We start from the raw sequence: 15000 nt of genomic DNA, 5'->3' as shown, positions 1-15000 counted from the left end.
ATACATACATACATACATACATACAGACAGACAGACAGACAGACAGACAGACATACATACATACATACACATACATACATACATACATACATACATACATACATACATACATACATACATACATACATAGGCCTACATATGCATATTAAATAATAGGATGTTGTATGCACCATTGCCCAATTCAGCAATGAAGAAACGTGTTGACATGAAGAATGTGTACGGATGTGTTTGAGAGCTGATTTGCATACTGCTCTAGATTGAAAGTCAGAGAGTGATATATGCGGAAAGAAGTGAGATAACATGTTTCCACTGTGCAAATAGGCCTAGTGCCTTAGGTAAGTTAGATATCGACAGGCATTAGACAGCCTCCAGGCTAGTTCCTAGTCCATAATAATAAGGCACTTCAGCGTACAAGTCAAACAATTAACTTTATTTTCTTTTCACTCTTAACCCCTGCCGTAGCAAAAAAAGAAATAATAATAATTGACTTTGACTTCAGACTTGACTAGGCTAGATAAGTTCACTGTTTCAGTTTGGTCTCGTATCGTCCTGCAACCCCAACCGCGTCCCAGAGTGCAGACAAATTGCTTTTCAAAGTCTTGCAAATGAGAAACAAGACACACTGTGTTTAGTCAGCTCGAGCACCACATTAGCTATGACATAATAATTCATTTCTGCATGGTAGAGACATCATGCTCATTCACAGTCAAACTTGACGGTGTTAATTCAACACTAAGGCAGTAGAACTAACACTAGGATGGTCAAATGTGACATGTTAAATGCAAAATTCACTGTGCAATGCTCATTTTTAGCACCACAGCAAAAAAAGTGTTTACTCAACACTTTGAATGAACAGGGGTGATTCAACACTACACTGTATTTGGTCCCAAAGTACTCTCTATGTGTTGAATTAACATTGCATTGTATCAAACAACAAACCAATCCTGGTACTCCTTGTCGATTCAACAGTATAGCGTGTGAATTTGGTCCCAAAAGTACTCGCTCAATGTTGAATTTGAACACTGCCTTTCCTACTGTGCTTCTCAAAACAAACTACCTCCTTGGCTGCCCCTCTGTGTTTGCCTTGAGCACTGGACATCTTCTGCAATGTAGCTGGCACCGTGCTGAGAGATTTGCAGGCCGTCCCCAGGATACCCGCTGGCCAGGCCTCATGAATTGTACATAGGCCTATTTTGTGTCAACTGCTTATATACAGTACATGTAAGTGCCTTCATGCATGAGTTTGTGATATTTTAGAGTCGGGAGGAAAATGGAGGTTTGACTCTTGAAACATGACTCACAAACTTTTCAATTATTCCTCTACCCTTGGCACACAAAGTATACCGGCTCGTTTCATCTTTTTTTTTCTTGTCTTTCTTTGTGTGTGAGTTGGGTGCGAAGATCAATACCAAATCAGCCAGAAAACTGTTTCTTTAATCATGCCGCAACCTTGAGCCAAGTGCCTCTCATGTGTTGTGTGTGGTTCAGACCTAGATTCCTATCAAAAGACGTTCAGTTCTCTTCTCTTTCTTGCAGATGTTCTGTGATTCATTTCAAACTCTTGGTCAGCCTTCAGGGCGTACACATTTGAAGTCTGCTGTAGTTCTGGTGTGTCATGTCTGTCTGGGTAAATTCTTTGTAGAAAATGTTCTGTGTTATTGTTGAATTTAATTTTGTTCATTTTTAAAAATCCCCCAAAATGATTGTGATGACCAAGTGGCCAAGACTCCTGATTCATTGACATAGTGACAGGTGCAAGTGCAGTGCACAGTACGTATAATGAGGTACATGCATCTCTGTGATAACAAAACACGCACTGCAGAAATAATACTACTACTACTACTACTACTAATAATAATAATAATAATAATAATGATAATAATAGTAAATATATTTGAGCAAACACAACTTTACAGACATGAAGAAAAACATGAACTGGCAAACTAATTAACTACAAAATTATGAAGGAAATAAGAGGGGAAATTTTTACGCAAGAAGAAAAGAATCATCTTTCTTTTTTTACAGATTGATACTGTTGTTTACTGTTGTTTCCTGGTACGAAAGTATGTACTTTGGAAAAGGATGTCTATAGCAAACAGGAAACTGAATTCTGACCCATTCTTGTCCAACTCTGCAAATGATTTAGATTGAATTGTGTTAGCAACATAAACATGTTTGTGTAAAATAGCCTTTTGAGTTAAACAGGCGTACAGCATTCACATTTTACTGAACTTCAATACTGTCGTGTACACATCCCATCTCAGTGCCTTTCTAGGCCTTGCGTGTGCAGATGTGCATTACTATCTCATTAGCTAAACCCACTTTGACTGCCTGAACAAAACCGTCAATGCAGCTTTGAAAGCTTCATTAGCGAACTGGCTTTCTTGTTCTCTCTTGTTGATGACTTCTACAGTAAGTCGCCTGCTCTCTCTCTCTCTCTCTCTCTCTCTCTCTCTCTCTCTCTCTCTCTCCCTCATGTTACTCTAATAGTTCTATCTCAGTGTAATGGATAGTACTAAACGTCTGTTTCTCTGACCGAAAAAAAAGAGAAAACCTTATGCAAAAAAAGAGGGTCGATTCGCTGTGTCTACAGTAGATAGTGGTCATGTATATGCATGAGAGGCTGTACTTGAGACATCCTACAGAACTGCTGCTCAGCTACTTAGGGAGCTCCTCCTGGGCATACATTATTTATTGATGTTTTGAGAGATTTCCTCGGAGTATGTAGCTAGGTGGTTACTGTAATATCACGGGGGCTATTGGCCATTGGAATAATAATAATTAAAAAAAACCATCAACACAGTTGTGTGGCATGGCTTCATTTTAGTCTGACATTAGGCTTCATTTTAGTCTGGCATTAGGCTTCATTTTAGTCTGACATTAGGGGGAATTATTTTTATCCCAAACAAGTAACAGACAGCCGTGATGAAAATGGAGGCAGTGCCCCAGATACATATTTAAAACACACACACACAGGCACGCACACACGCACACGCGCACACGCGCACACGCGCACGCACGTACGCACGCACACACACTCACGCACGCACGCAAGCACATGTGCGCACACACACATGCACATATTCACGCACGTATGCACGCACGCACACTCACACACATACACACACACACGCACGCACATGCACGCACACCCGCACACACGTACACAAGCATGCATGCACGCAAGCACATGCGCGCACACACACACGCACGTATGCATGCACGTATGCACGCACACAACACACACACATACGCACACACACAGAATAATCATCTTAGTTAGTCCGTGATTGGAAGTGTGTCTTTTGTAGTGGGACTTGATGATTACAACTATAGGCCTACATTATGTATTTGAGCATGGAGTACTTTTGACATATGGCATGAAAGGTCAAGCACCTGTAATAACAAAGGCACCAATTGTAGGAGTGTGCCTTGATAAAAGATGCAAATGAATATGAACGCAAGAAGGGTGTTCTGTAGATTACACTCTGAAGCTGAATGGATTCACAAAATGTTGTTTATATATAAACGTAGTTCTGGAGGAAGTCCGAGAGTGATTGACAGCTGTCATTACTTGCTCCCGCCTTCGCGCATATTTAAATCCCTCCTTCCCTCTTTCGCCTGTCATGCGCGAAGGCTTTCCGAATTGTCCCACCACCTCCCCATACTCCTCCATTTCACTAGAACACCCAGTTACACTTCCTCTATACTACACATAGGGGGGGAAGCGGATCTCATCCCGCATGAGCTCCGTTTAAAGCATCCCAGGACCGAGGCCAGCTAACATGCCAAACATGCATATACTATACGTAAACTGTACACCAAGCACTCAAGGACAAACTCGTGAACTTGTATTTTGTGCCTATTTGATTTGATTACGACAATGAAACGGCACAGGCATTGGTCATATTGGACATACACAACATAAGGACACACGTCAGTTATAATCAGTGTTTCCAGTTTAATTTGCTTGATAAGTAATGGAAACTTTTTTTAACAGCAGCTCTCAGACTTTGTTTAGCCAGCCCAGATCAATTGACCGTACAACCTCTCTAAGCAAGGCTACCATGTAGGCCTACATTCCCTTTATTTTGCTTTGAAACACATTTTGACTTGAGCCTACAGAAAAGACAAAATATTTAACTTATTTATCCATGCAGTCCAGGGCAGTCATTGCTTTTCATCTCCCTGCATGTATTTCAGACAGTTTCACGTCAGATTTTGACATGAAATATAAAAATAATTGCCAACTATCTTTGTCACTCACACTTTGCATGTAATTGAATTTCTGGAATGACTGACAGCGTTTCTGCATACTACAACTATTTGCACAAGAGGATTGCAAATATGTATTTACCCACTGCTATGCATTAGTTTGCTAACACATTGCACTTCTTTCCCCTGATTCAAATTCTGTATGAAACGTCCTATTCTTCTATGGAGCATCTCTAAAGTGTACACACATAATAAGTCAATGTAAATTAGTCGTTCATTGCAATTCATTTCAAAAACTAGTGGAATTTGTATACATAATTTTTTGTTTGTTTTGTCACTGCCTGTTCTCTAAAATGATTTCTGAAGTCTACGCTGTGAGACCGTAATTGGCTGCGGTCATCAAAAGTGAATGCACCACAATGTCAAGAGAGTTGTGTGTGATTCACATTGTCAGTGGTTCATGGACCAGAATGGATATCATCTTGAGAACAAGCAATGACAAAAGAAAATGAATAAAGAAAAGAAAAGAAGTTTAAAATCCGCCTGTACATGAGACTTCTTCAACCTCTCTGACTGCTCCACGTCCTTTCAGCAGCCTTTTGACACCGACTCCTGAACTGGGTCAAAAAATCCGTCTGGGCATTTTTAGCTAAGACTGGACCACTTTGAGAGACAAAATGAAGCCTGTGGCAATATGTTAGCCATCTCTTACCTTAGAGATATTGTGACCTCAACAGCCAAAACGAATATTTACTGTAAGTCTGACTCGAAGAGGTCAGCTGTGGCAGCATGAAGACTGATACCACTACATTGAGGGAAAGGCGGTGAACAGGCCAAACTCATCAACATTCCACTGGGCAAATGCCTTGTATGCCTTATGGCCAATCCAGCCATGCTGACTCCAAAGTTTGCATGCATCCATCCATAGATAATGCAACACCTGGGAGTGTGCACTAAAGATCACAGGTGTAAAAGTCAAACCAGGTGTACGTATCTGAAGTCAAACCATCTTTTGTCTTTCAATTGACCGCTATGTCTCAGGTGGTGCACAAGTACACAAGAACGCCATCTGAGACACAGCAACGGTCACTCTTGCTGATATCGCACTATTTCCTCAGTGTTATTTCAACACTCGGGGAGTTGAAGTCAAGACTCATTGTGTTGGTGTTACTCTCTTAAGTGTTTCATCAACACTACAACACTACATATTTTACTGTGCAGTACTGTACTGGATGCCAGCACCCTGCTGCTGTCAGCGGAATTTTGGTAATTAACTTTGTCACACATATGAATCGGGGCATTATAATAATTAAGCAATCAAGACAGCGGTAATTAAATTTGTCTGGTATCTGCCGATGTGACTGCCATCCTGTCCACTGTGCAGCGTCAAGGTCCTCTCTTCGCAGAATGCAAAGACACAGCCATTGTCAGTGGGTGCGTGTGTGTGTGTGTGTGTGTGTGTGTGTGTATGTGTATGTGTGTGTGTGTTTGTGTGTGCGTGTGTGTGTGTTTGTGTTTGTGTTTGTGTGTGCGTGTGTATGTGTGTGTGTGTGTGTGTGTGTGGTGTGTGTGTGCGTGCGTGCACGTGCGTGTGTGTGTGTGTGTGTGTATGTGTGTGTGTGTGTGTGTGTGTGCGTGCGCGCGCGCGCGTGAGTGTGTTTGTGTGTGTGCGTGCGCGCATGCGTGCGTGCGTGTGTGTGTGTGTGTGTGTTTTGCAGGTTTAAAGTAATTAGGAGTCACTGACATCTTGACATTATTTGAAAAGCCAAATCATCCTGTGAGCAAAGACGCCAAACCCATGGCCTCGCTGCTATAGAGGTGTCAATGCTTTTAAACCTTCAGTGCAGGGCTGGACTGGCCATCTGGCATAGGAGGCATTTTCTGGTGGGCCCTGCACCCTCAGTTGCACTCCCGGTGGGCCCTGCACCCTCAGTTGTTAGGGGTCTCGCTCTTCATGTCCCACAAGTTGTTTTTTTTACATTTCTGAAAATAGGGGCCCACGAGGGTGCAGAGCCCACCAGTGAGAAAGTTCTGTGCCACTAATTATGAGGGGCCCCTTTAAGCCAAAAGTGCCCGGGCCCTATTTCTCCCCCAGTCCAGCCCTGGTGTCTGCACATGAAAATATGGAATGTCTTCTTCCATTCTCATGGCCATCCGTGTGCGTCTATTGAGATTATTGTCCTTGGCTATGCTTCTGCGTAATTGAAGTCGCGAATAAAATGCTATTCACACAAGGTGAGGCTTTGTGTCAAAGTTCTTGTTCTGAGATCTTGTGTCAAGCACGCCATGTTCCTGACCATCCTTCAAAAAATTTCATTTATGTGTGTGGTCTCAACAATGTGAAACGAGCTTCACTGAGCAAAAATCTAGACTGAACTTTGAGATTAATTTATCGTATGAAGCATACTGGCCTGATACAGCACAATTACAAATGTACAAGGGGTATGATGGCAAAATTGAACCCTGCCAATTCTTTGTTAAAATGAGTAAGATCACAGAATGCATTCTCTGTTTTCACATCTTGTGTATGGACGATTTTGAGTTACAGTAGCAAAGACACAAGTCGTTATTCACCAGAGCAATGTAGGTAGAGTCCACAACGGAGAGCATACTAATTGATAGATGAAACTACGGCATCAATCCACCTCTGCTCTCCTCTTAATATTCTCTGTCCCTACTGCCATCATTCCAAATGACATGTCCCATTTGAATTCTCATTTCTTTCTCTTGTACTCACTATCCTGCTATCTCTTTCTCTCTTTTTCTCCCTCCCTTACTTCTTACTGCTCCCTTCCCTGCTCTCTCTCTCTCTCTCTCTCTCTCTCACACACTCTTTCTCTCTCTCTCTTTCATTATATTACCCCCTCTCACATTTTCTCTCCCTCTTTCCATCTCTCTCTCGATCTCTTTCTCTGTTACCCACTCTAACATTTTTCTCCCTCTTCTTATTTCTTTCCCTCTCTCTCCCCCTCTCTCTGTCCCTCTCTCTCTCTCTCTCTCTCTCTCTCTCTCTCTCTCTCTCTCTATCCCCCCCCTCTCTCTCTCTGGCAGATGTATCGGTGAGCCTGCTCTCGCTGCTGGTCACCACCTGTGGCCTGGCGTTGTTCGGGGTCTCGCTCTTCGTGTCCTACAAGCTCTGGTGGTTGCCATGGCGCGATCGCTTCCTCCCCGGCGTGGCCGGCGGTGGCTGCCACAAGGAGGGCGAGCAGCAGCCGGTGCTGAGCGAGGAGGAGGAGGGACTGGAGGTGTGTGTATGTGTGTGCGTGTGTGTATGTGGGTGGTTAAATGTGGTGCATGCAAATCGGTGCGTCTGCGAATGTGTGAGCGTGTGTTTGACTGTTTTTGCCTCTCATAACTTCTAAAGGCCTCAACGAAACCATGTAGTATACTGAAGAATGCATGCAGGTAATTGCAGTGGGTGTGAGTGTGTTTATGAGTTGTATGCAAGTATGTGTGTCTGTGCACATGGGAGCGGGTGTTTTCAAATGGTTACTGCCTGTCACAACTGCTAAATGTCTTGTGTAACTGCTCTGTATACTGAAGAACGAATGCATGTTGTTAAAACTGTTTTGCACATGTATATGCCTGACTATCTATTTTTTTTTCTTGACCTATATTTTGCCACAATACCTACCGTACCAAGTGCACAAATGTGGGCCCCATCTTATAAGCTTGTATTTAGCTTCTATTGGGGACCCTTTCTCTCCACACTAATATACCTTTTTCATGACATGTAACTGAAAGTCTCAATGATGGGGTGAAGAGAAATAAATCATTCATTCATAAATCAGGTGGACTACAGCCAGGAGTACCACCACCACCACCACCACCACCACGCCGCCACCAAGGAGCCCCCAGGCCCGGGGCAGCACCCAGGGCATCCTGGCACCGCAACCGTGCCCCCCCTGCTCCCAGAGTCGGCCATGAAGATCAGCCACACGTCGCCCGACATCCCCCTTGAGGCCCAGAGCCAGGCCAAGGAGAACCTCCACACGCACACACACAACCCGCGCATGCAGCGGCAGATCACCGAGCCCACCTCCTCCGTGCGGTGAGTCGCTCTCTCTTTACTGTTGTTTCTCTATCGCTCCCTCTCTCTCTTTCTCTCTCTCTCTTTCTCTGTATTACCCCCTTTTACATTTTTTTTCTCCCTCTTTCCATCTCTCTCTCTCTCTCTCTCTCTCTCTCTCTCTCTCTCTCTCTCTCTCTCTCTCTCTCTCTCTCTCTCTCTCTCTCTCTCTCTCTCTCTCTCTCTCTCTCTCCCTGCTGCGTGCGGTGAGTTGCTCTCTCCTTACTACTGTTTCTCTCCCACAGTCGATTTTGCAGAGCTGTATAAAGTAGAAGTATTCTTACAAATGTAATGGCACCACTACTATTATGATATTGCAAAGTTGAAGCCATATAATATCATACCACTAGTGTTGTAATTACATCTGTAAGAGTACTTCTACTTCTACTTTATACAACTCTGCAATTTTGCAGTACAGTGTCAACCAGGGTAAAATGGTTGACACTGAGTCACCAGGGCCCCACATATTGGGGGGGCCCCCCAAGGATGTTAGATTTTTGTTTGTACATATTGAGATCGTGGGAATACTGGGCAGTCATGGGAAAGCAGTTAGGGTGGTTAAGGTTGAGGTTGAGGTTAAGGTTGCCGGTTCGATTCCTGACCCACCAGGTTGGTGATTAACCAGTGCTTTACCCCATCCTTATCCATGACAATGGTATACCGTCCTGCCGCCCTGCTCCCTTTGGGCACCATTGGGGGCTGCCCCTTAGCAAAGGTGAGGCATAGATGCAATTTCATTGTGTGCAGAGTGTATTTGTGTGCTGTGGTGGAGTGCCAGGTGGGCTTTCACTTTTTGACTAAATGGGTGGTCCTTTGGAGACAGGTCTATAGCCAGGTCCATAGGACCCAGAAATTGGTGCTACGCTCCTGGTGTCAACTTTAACACTGTTGTAGTTGGTCCTATTCTCTCTGGTGTTGAATTGACACTGTAAAAAATACCTAGCACTGGATTTTTATCACTAGAAAGATAAGAGGAAATGTCCTACTCCAGAGATAGCCCACAGCACAGTACCCCACAAAGCCAGAAATGTGTAATATGTGCAGGGCCTCTGACAGGTTTAGCCAGGTCCAGGACAAAGTCATCTGAAAGGGCCATAAACCCAATACAGAAATTGTAATGAGATCTCATGATCTCATGTGGCCCCCATCTCTCCCTGGACCTGGGGCAACTGACCTGTTTGTCCCCCGCTCCTGTCAGCTTCCCTGGCTAGTATGCGTTCCCCTGAGGTTGGAGAGAGAGCACTCCATCCAGTGTGGTCAGACCTGCTATACTCTCCCAGGCTTCAGCTGCAGCACCAGTGACCAGACTTCAGAACCTGACAATCGAGGACATTTCCCTCAACTCAGAAACTGGGGATAGTCCTGTTTTTTGCGGTTACATAATATCATTAAAACAGTAATGTTTGAGCTGCATGGGAGAAACAGGGACAAAGTCGGTTTTTTTGGTTTGTCACCACTGGGGATCATTGCTGGGAAATACTAGGGCAGCCTAGATGGGAACTTCCTCAAGTCACTCACAGCTCACACTGCACAAACTAAAAAACTGGATATTTTGGTAAAACTGGAAGCTACGTATGTGAGAACTTTGTGAGAACGACAAGTTTTTGTCTTGAGACGAAAGCTATTGTTACTCCTTCTCCAATTAAGAAAGTAGACTGAAACATCACCACTATTCCACAAGTTACTTCAAGTCTGCAGTGTGGCCTTTTTCTCTGTGCCTGTGTTTCAATGGTAACACTTTATTTTAGGGATACATCTATTAGCACTAATACATACAATATTAATGCCTGTGTAAGTAACTTGTAAGGCATGTACTAAGCAAAATAAGACAGTTGTTAAGCATGTATTCACAAATGTCTTGTTCATGCCCAATTAGGGATTTATTACTAATATAACCTTAGTAAGGACCAGTAAGCCTATATTTCTATTTATTAGTAAGTAGTAAGTGGCAGAATACAATGTGTATAAGCTCCCGACACACTGTGTGAACAAACCCTGAACAGAGTGAAAACAGATGCGGAAAAAGGGTCCCTATTCTAAAGTGATGCATTGGTCAGCCCAGATGGCTCAGGGCCTCCTCACTACCAAAGTCCCCATCGTTACCTAGGGCCCCCACACCACCCAGGCCCACATTACCTAGCCCTCCTGATCTACAAAGTGTAAGGGTATATCAAATAATTACCACTTACCTAGCTGAGTCACCAGTTTCCTCTTGTTCATATCAATGTCAGGAAGTTAACAGGAGTATTTATATAGCAAGGATTTAACGTACACTTGTCGATGGCGGTGGGTTGGTGAGATGTAATTTTTTTCATGTACCACTGAGTTTTAATTGTAAAAAAAACCCCAAAATAAATGCAGAACATTAGAATAATAGTTTTGAAGCAAAACTAAACTATTCTTATGTGAAAATTAAGTTAATGTTTGAGAACATTAGCTTCAAGAAGTGCAGTGCATGATGGGTACGCAATCTTGGCCAAAAGACAACCTACCCAGCTTTGAGCCTACGTCCTTAGCTCCTCCCCTCACTTGTGAAATTTAGTTGCTATCCAAACAATTTGCCATGTACTTAACAACAGAAATATTATCATTGCTGCATTGGCCATGCATTGCTTTTCTGACTAAGGGCGTACCCATCATGCACTGCACTTCTTGGAGCTAAGTTTCTCAAACATTAACTTATTTATCACAAAGGAATAGCTTAGTTTCGCTTCCAAACTTATTACTCATTGTTACTTTCTGCATTTATTGTAGGGTTTTTACAATTAAAACTAATTGGTGTATGAAAAAAATGACATCTCACCACCCACCGTAATTGAGAAGTTTACGTCCAATCCTTGCTATATAATGCTTCCAATTACGCAGTTGTGAGTAGGATTAGTGAGATCTACATATCTAATGAGACTAATGCAGATCCAGAAGTGTTCTTACACTTTGCTTCCTAGGGGGGTGGGGGGTTAAAGTCTGGGTCCTAGGTAGTGTGGGGGCCCTTGGTAGTGCGGGGGCCCAAAGCCATCTGGGCTGTGCAATGCATCACTTTAGAATAAGGACCCTTATTCCACATCTGTTTTCACACTGTTCAGGGTTTGTTCACACAGTGTACCCGGAGCTTATACACATTGTATTCTGCCACTTACTACTTACTAATAAATAGACATATAAGCTTACTGGTCCTTACTAAGGTTATATTGGTAATAAATTCCTTATTGTGCATGAACAAGACATTTGCTAATAAATGTCTAACAACTGTCTGATTTTGCTTAGTACATGCCTTACAAGTTACTTACTAAGGCATTAATATTGTATGTATTAGTGCTAATAGATGTGTCCCTAAAATAAAGTGTTACCGTTTCAATATAGCTACGTATTGCATTTTACCATTGTAGGGCAACACATTTGATCTATGTTTGCGCCAGCCTATATTGTTAGCAGGTCTGGCTCGAGCATTGTTACTGATGTAATCATGTTGGTGAAGGGCAACTATTCAATGCCTTGTAAATGTGGAGCATGGCACATGTGCAATAGTCTTTTGATGTTATGTGTATTGTAGCGAAGGGGAGTAGAGATGCCCAGCTGGGACTCAAACCTAGACCTTCTGGGGTAGTAAACTGGGGCTCTGACCGCTACACCAAAGAGCCAGGCTCGTTGGTGTGACAGTCAGAACACACCCACAACCCAAGTGATGGTCACTCCATCACATGTATCTTAAACGAGTCTTGCTCAGGGATGCAAAATGAATTTCAGTGCAAGCTGCCAATAGAGTACTTTTGTATCCTATCGTATGGTATCGTAACTGGACAGGTGAATAGAGAAGTCAGATCACCAGCTATTGGACCTACGTATGGATCAGGGGCGTCAGCTGACACAATACTATACTGGGGCACAGTAGGACACAGAAAAAAAATGTGAGTGCGCAAACCCAAACGTGTCGTTGTAAAATAGGTCTACCGACGCCCCTGCTATGTAATGGGTTCTGTTACATTCTGAACTTCTGTACATTTTGTGCAAATGAAGTGAGGAATTAAGTCAGTTATTTTATGACCCAATAAGATCTTTTTCAAACTCCTGTTCCTAGAAGTGTGAAAAATAGGCGGTCCAACAGTTCTACCAGACAAAAATTTGACTGATTCATTCCCTTACTGAATAATTCACAGACTTATTACTGATTTTTGAAATATTGAACAAATGGACTTCAAATTAGGAGCAAAAGTACAAAAAGATTGACGGACTGACTGCCTGCCTGCCAGACAGCGTTTTTTTTTCTTTTGCTTCACTACTTTGACTTCATAGGCACAACTTGATCCGCCGCTAGATGAATGTGTCCAAGCAAAAGCACAAAAAGACTGCCTGCCTGCCTGTCTGTCTAACAGCTTTTCATTTATTGATTTATTTTGATCTTCACTACGCTTTGACTCTATAGGCACAACTCTACTATGACATGACACAGAGCCCTTAGTAATGCACTATGACTTCGTCATTGCCATTCTGGTAACAGCACATTTATAATGGAGTGTCTTATCGGGTGAATCCCCACACTTTCACTCTATGAGCACAACTAGATCCTGCGCTAGATGAACTTGAACTTGATAAACTTGAACTTGATGAACTTCAACTTGATGAACTGATTGCCTGCCTGTCTGTTTGACTTGGTCATTGCCATTCTGGTAACAGTGCATTTATAACGAGGTGTTAATCCTCTACAGGCACAACTCGATCCGGCGGCAGATGAACGTGTCCAACCCCGACTTCAACGTGGTCCAACAGCTCCAGCGTCAGGAGTCCCTGTGCTTGACGCTGGGCCGCATCAAGCCCGAGCTCTACAAGCAGCGCTCGGTGGACGGCGACGGAGAGGAGCGGCACCCGGACAGCTGCGGCCGCTTGCACTTCGTCCTCAAGTACGACTGCGACCTGGAGCAGCTGATCGTCAAGATCCACCGTGCCGACGACCTGCCCGCCAAGGACTTCTCGGGGACCTCTGACCCCTACGTCAAGATCTACCTGCTGCCCGAGCGCAAGACCAAGCACCAGACCAAAGTGCACCGCAAGACGCTCAACCCCGTGTTCGACGAGGTCTTCCTCTTCCCCGTGGCCTACGCCGAGCTGCCCGCCCGCAAGCTGCACTTCAGCGTCTATGACTTTGACCGCTTCTCGCGCCACGACCTGATTGGCCAGGTGGTGGTGGACAACTTCCTGGACCTACCCGACTTCCCGCAGGAGACGCGCCTGTGCAGGGACATCCTCCACGTCACCTCAGTGAGTAGAGGACACACACACACACACACACACACACACACACACACACACACACACACACACACACACACACACACACACACACACACACACACACACACACACACACACACACACACACACACACACACACGCACGCACGCACAAACACACGCACACACACACACACACACACACACGTCACCTCGCCTGTGCAGGGACATCCTCCACGCACCTCGGTGAGTAGGAGACACACGCACACACACACACACACACATGCGCGCACACACACACACACACACACACACACACACACACACACACACACACACACACACACACACACACACACACACACACAAACACACACACACACACACACACAAACACACACACACACACACACACACGTCACTTCAGTGAGTAGGAGACATCCATCACACTCACACACACACATGTAGACACACATGTGTACACACACACAAATACATGTTCAAGCACGCACACACATGCACGCACGCACGAAAAACACACACACACACACGTCACTTCAGTGAGTAGGAGACATCCATCACACACACACGCACACATATAGACACACGTGTACACACACACAAATACATGTTCAAGCACGCACACACATGCACGCACGCACGAAAAGCACACACACACACACACACACACACACACACACACACACACACACACAGACACACACACACACACACACACACACAAACACAACACAACACACACACACACACACACACACACACACACACACACACACACACACACACACACACACACACACACACACACACACACACACACACACACACACACACACACACACACACACACACACACACACACACACAAACTGCAGAGGCTTGCATGCCTGTAGGTCAGCAGTCGATACTCAGCGGGGGGACTGGCAGGGTGGGATGTGTCAGGGGCTATCATATGCACATGACCTGGTCACTGATTTCCACAGGAGATCGATGCAAGACAGTCTTGTTTATTGATAGACCTATCAGGCATGATTTTTTTCTTTCACAAAGTTTCCGGGAAAATAATGGCACTTTCCGTACTGTACTGGAGAAGACTTTAGAAAGACGTCTCAAGTCTGCCGGGACCTGCTCCGAGAGTCTTGCTGTGCATTTTAAAAATCAACCCCCGGATGCTTCTATCAGTAATTAAATACAGCTCCTGCAACTTGCATGGAGTTTCTTTAACTATTCATAACGATGGAGAAATGCAGTGACTGACAGCAAGAGAGCAAGGGTGATGTGTCGAGCATCTTGTATAGTATGTTTCCAGATGTTGTGGACAAACTATTATAATTATAACAAACTATTATAATTGCATCTTCCATTCCAAAGGGAAAAAAATGATCGTATTTCAGCCTCTAGTAAGGTAAGATATGCCTGATGGATGGGGCCATTGACCTCTCTGAAAGGTTGGGATGTTTGAGACTTACA

At 44.1% G+C, this 15000-nt stretch overlaps 1 protein-coding gene across 1 annotated transcript in view; it reads left to right on the top strand.

Moving 5' to 3' along the window:
- syt9b (synaptotagmin IXb) overlaps positions 1 to 15000 on the top strand; it is a 50237-nt gene that overhangs the window by 4150 nt on the left and 31087 nt on the right. Inside the window, exons 2-4 of the mRNA XM_063196039.1 lie at positions 7267 to 7460; positions 8007 to 8266; positions 12988 to 13537. Coding sequence (XP_063052109.1) covers positions 7267 to 7460; positions 8007 to 8266; positions 12988 to 13537 — 1004 coding nt within the window. The remainder of the gene's footprint in view (positions 1 to 7266; positions 7461 to 8006; positions 8267 to 12987; positions 13538 to 15000) is intronic.

This window comes from Engraulis encrasicolus, chromosome 4 (assembly GCF_034702125.1).
Source record: "Engraulis encrasicolus isolate BLACKSEA-1 chromosome 4, IST_EnEncr_1.0, whole genome shotgun sequence".
Lineage (NCBI taxonomy): Eukaryota > Metazoa > Chordata > Actinopteri > Clupeiformes > Engraulidae > Engraulis > Engraulis encrasicolus.
The sequence above is the reverse complement of the archived record's forward strand: the minus strand, read 5'-3'. Positions and strand labels throughout refer to the sequence as shown.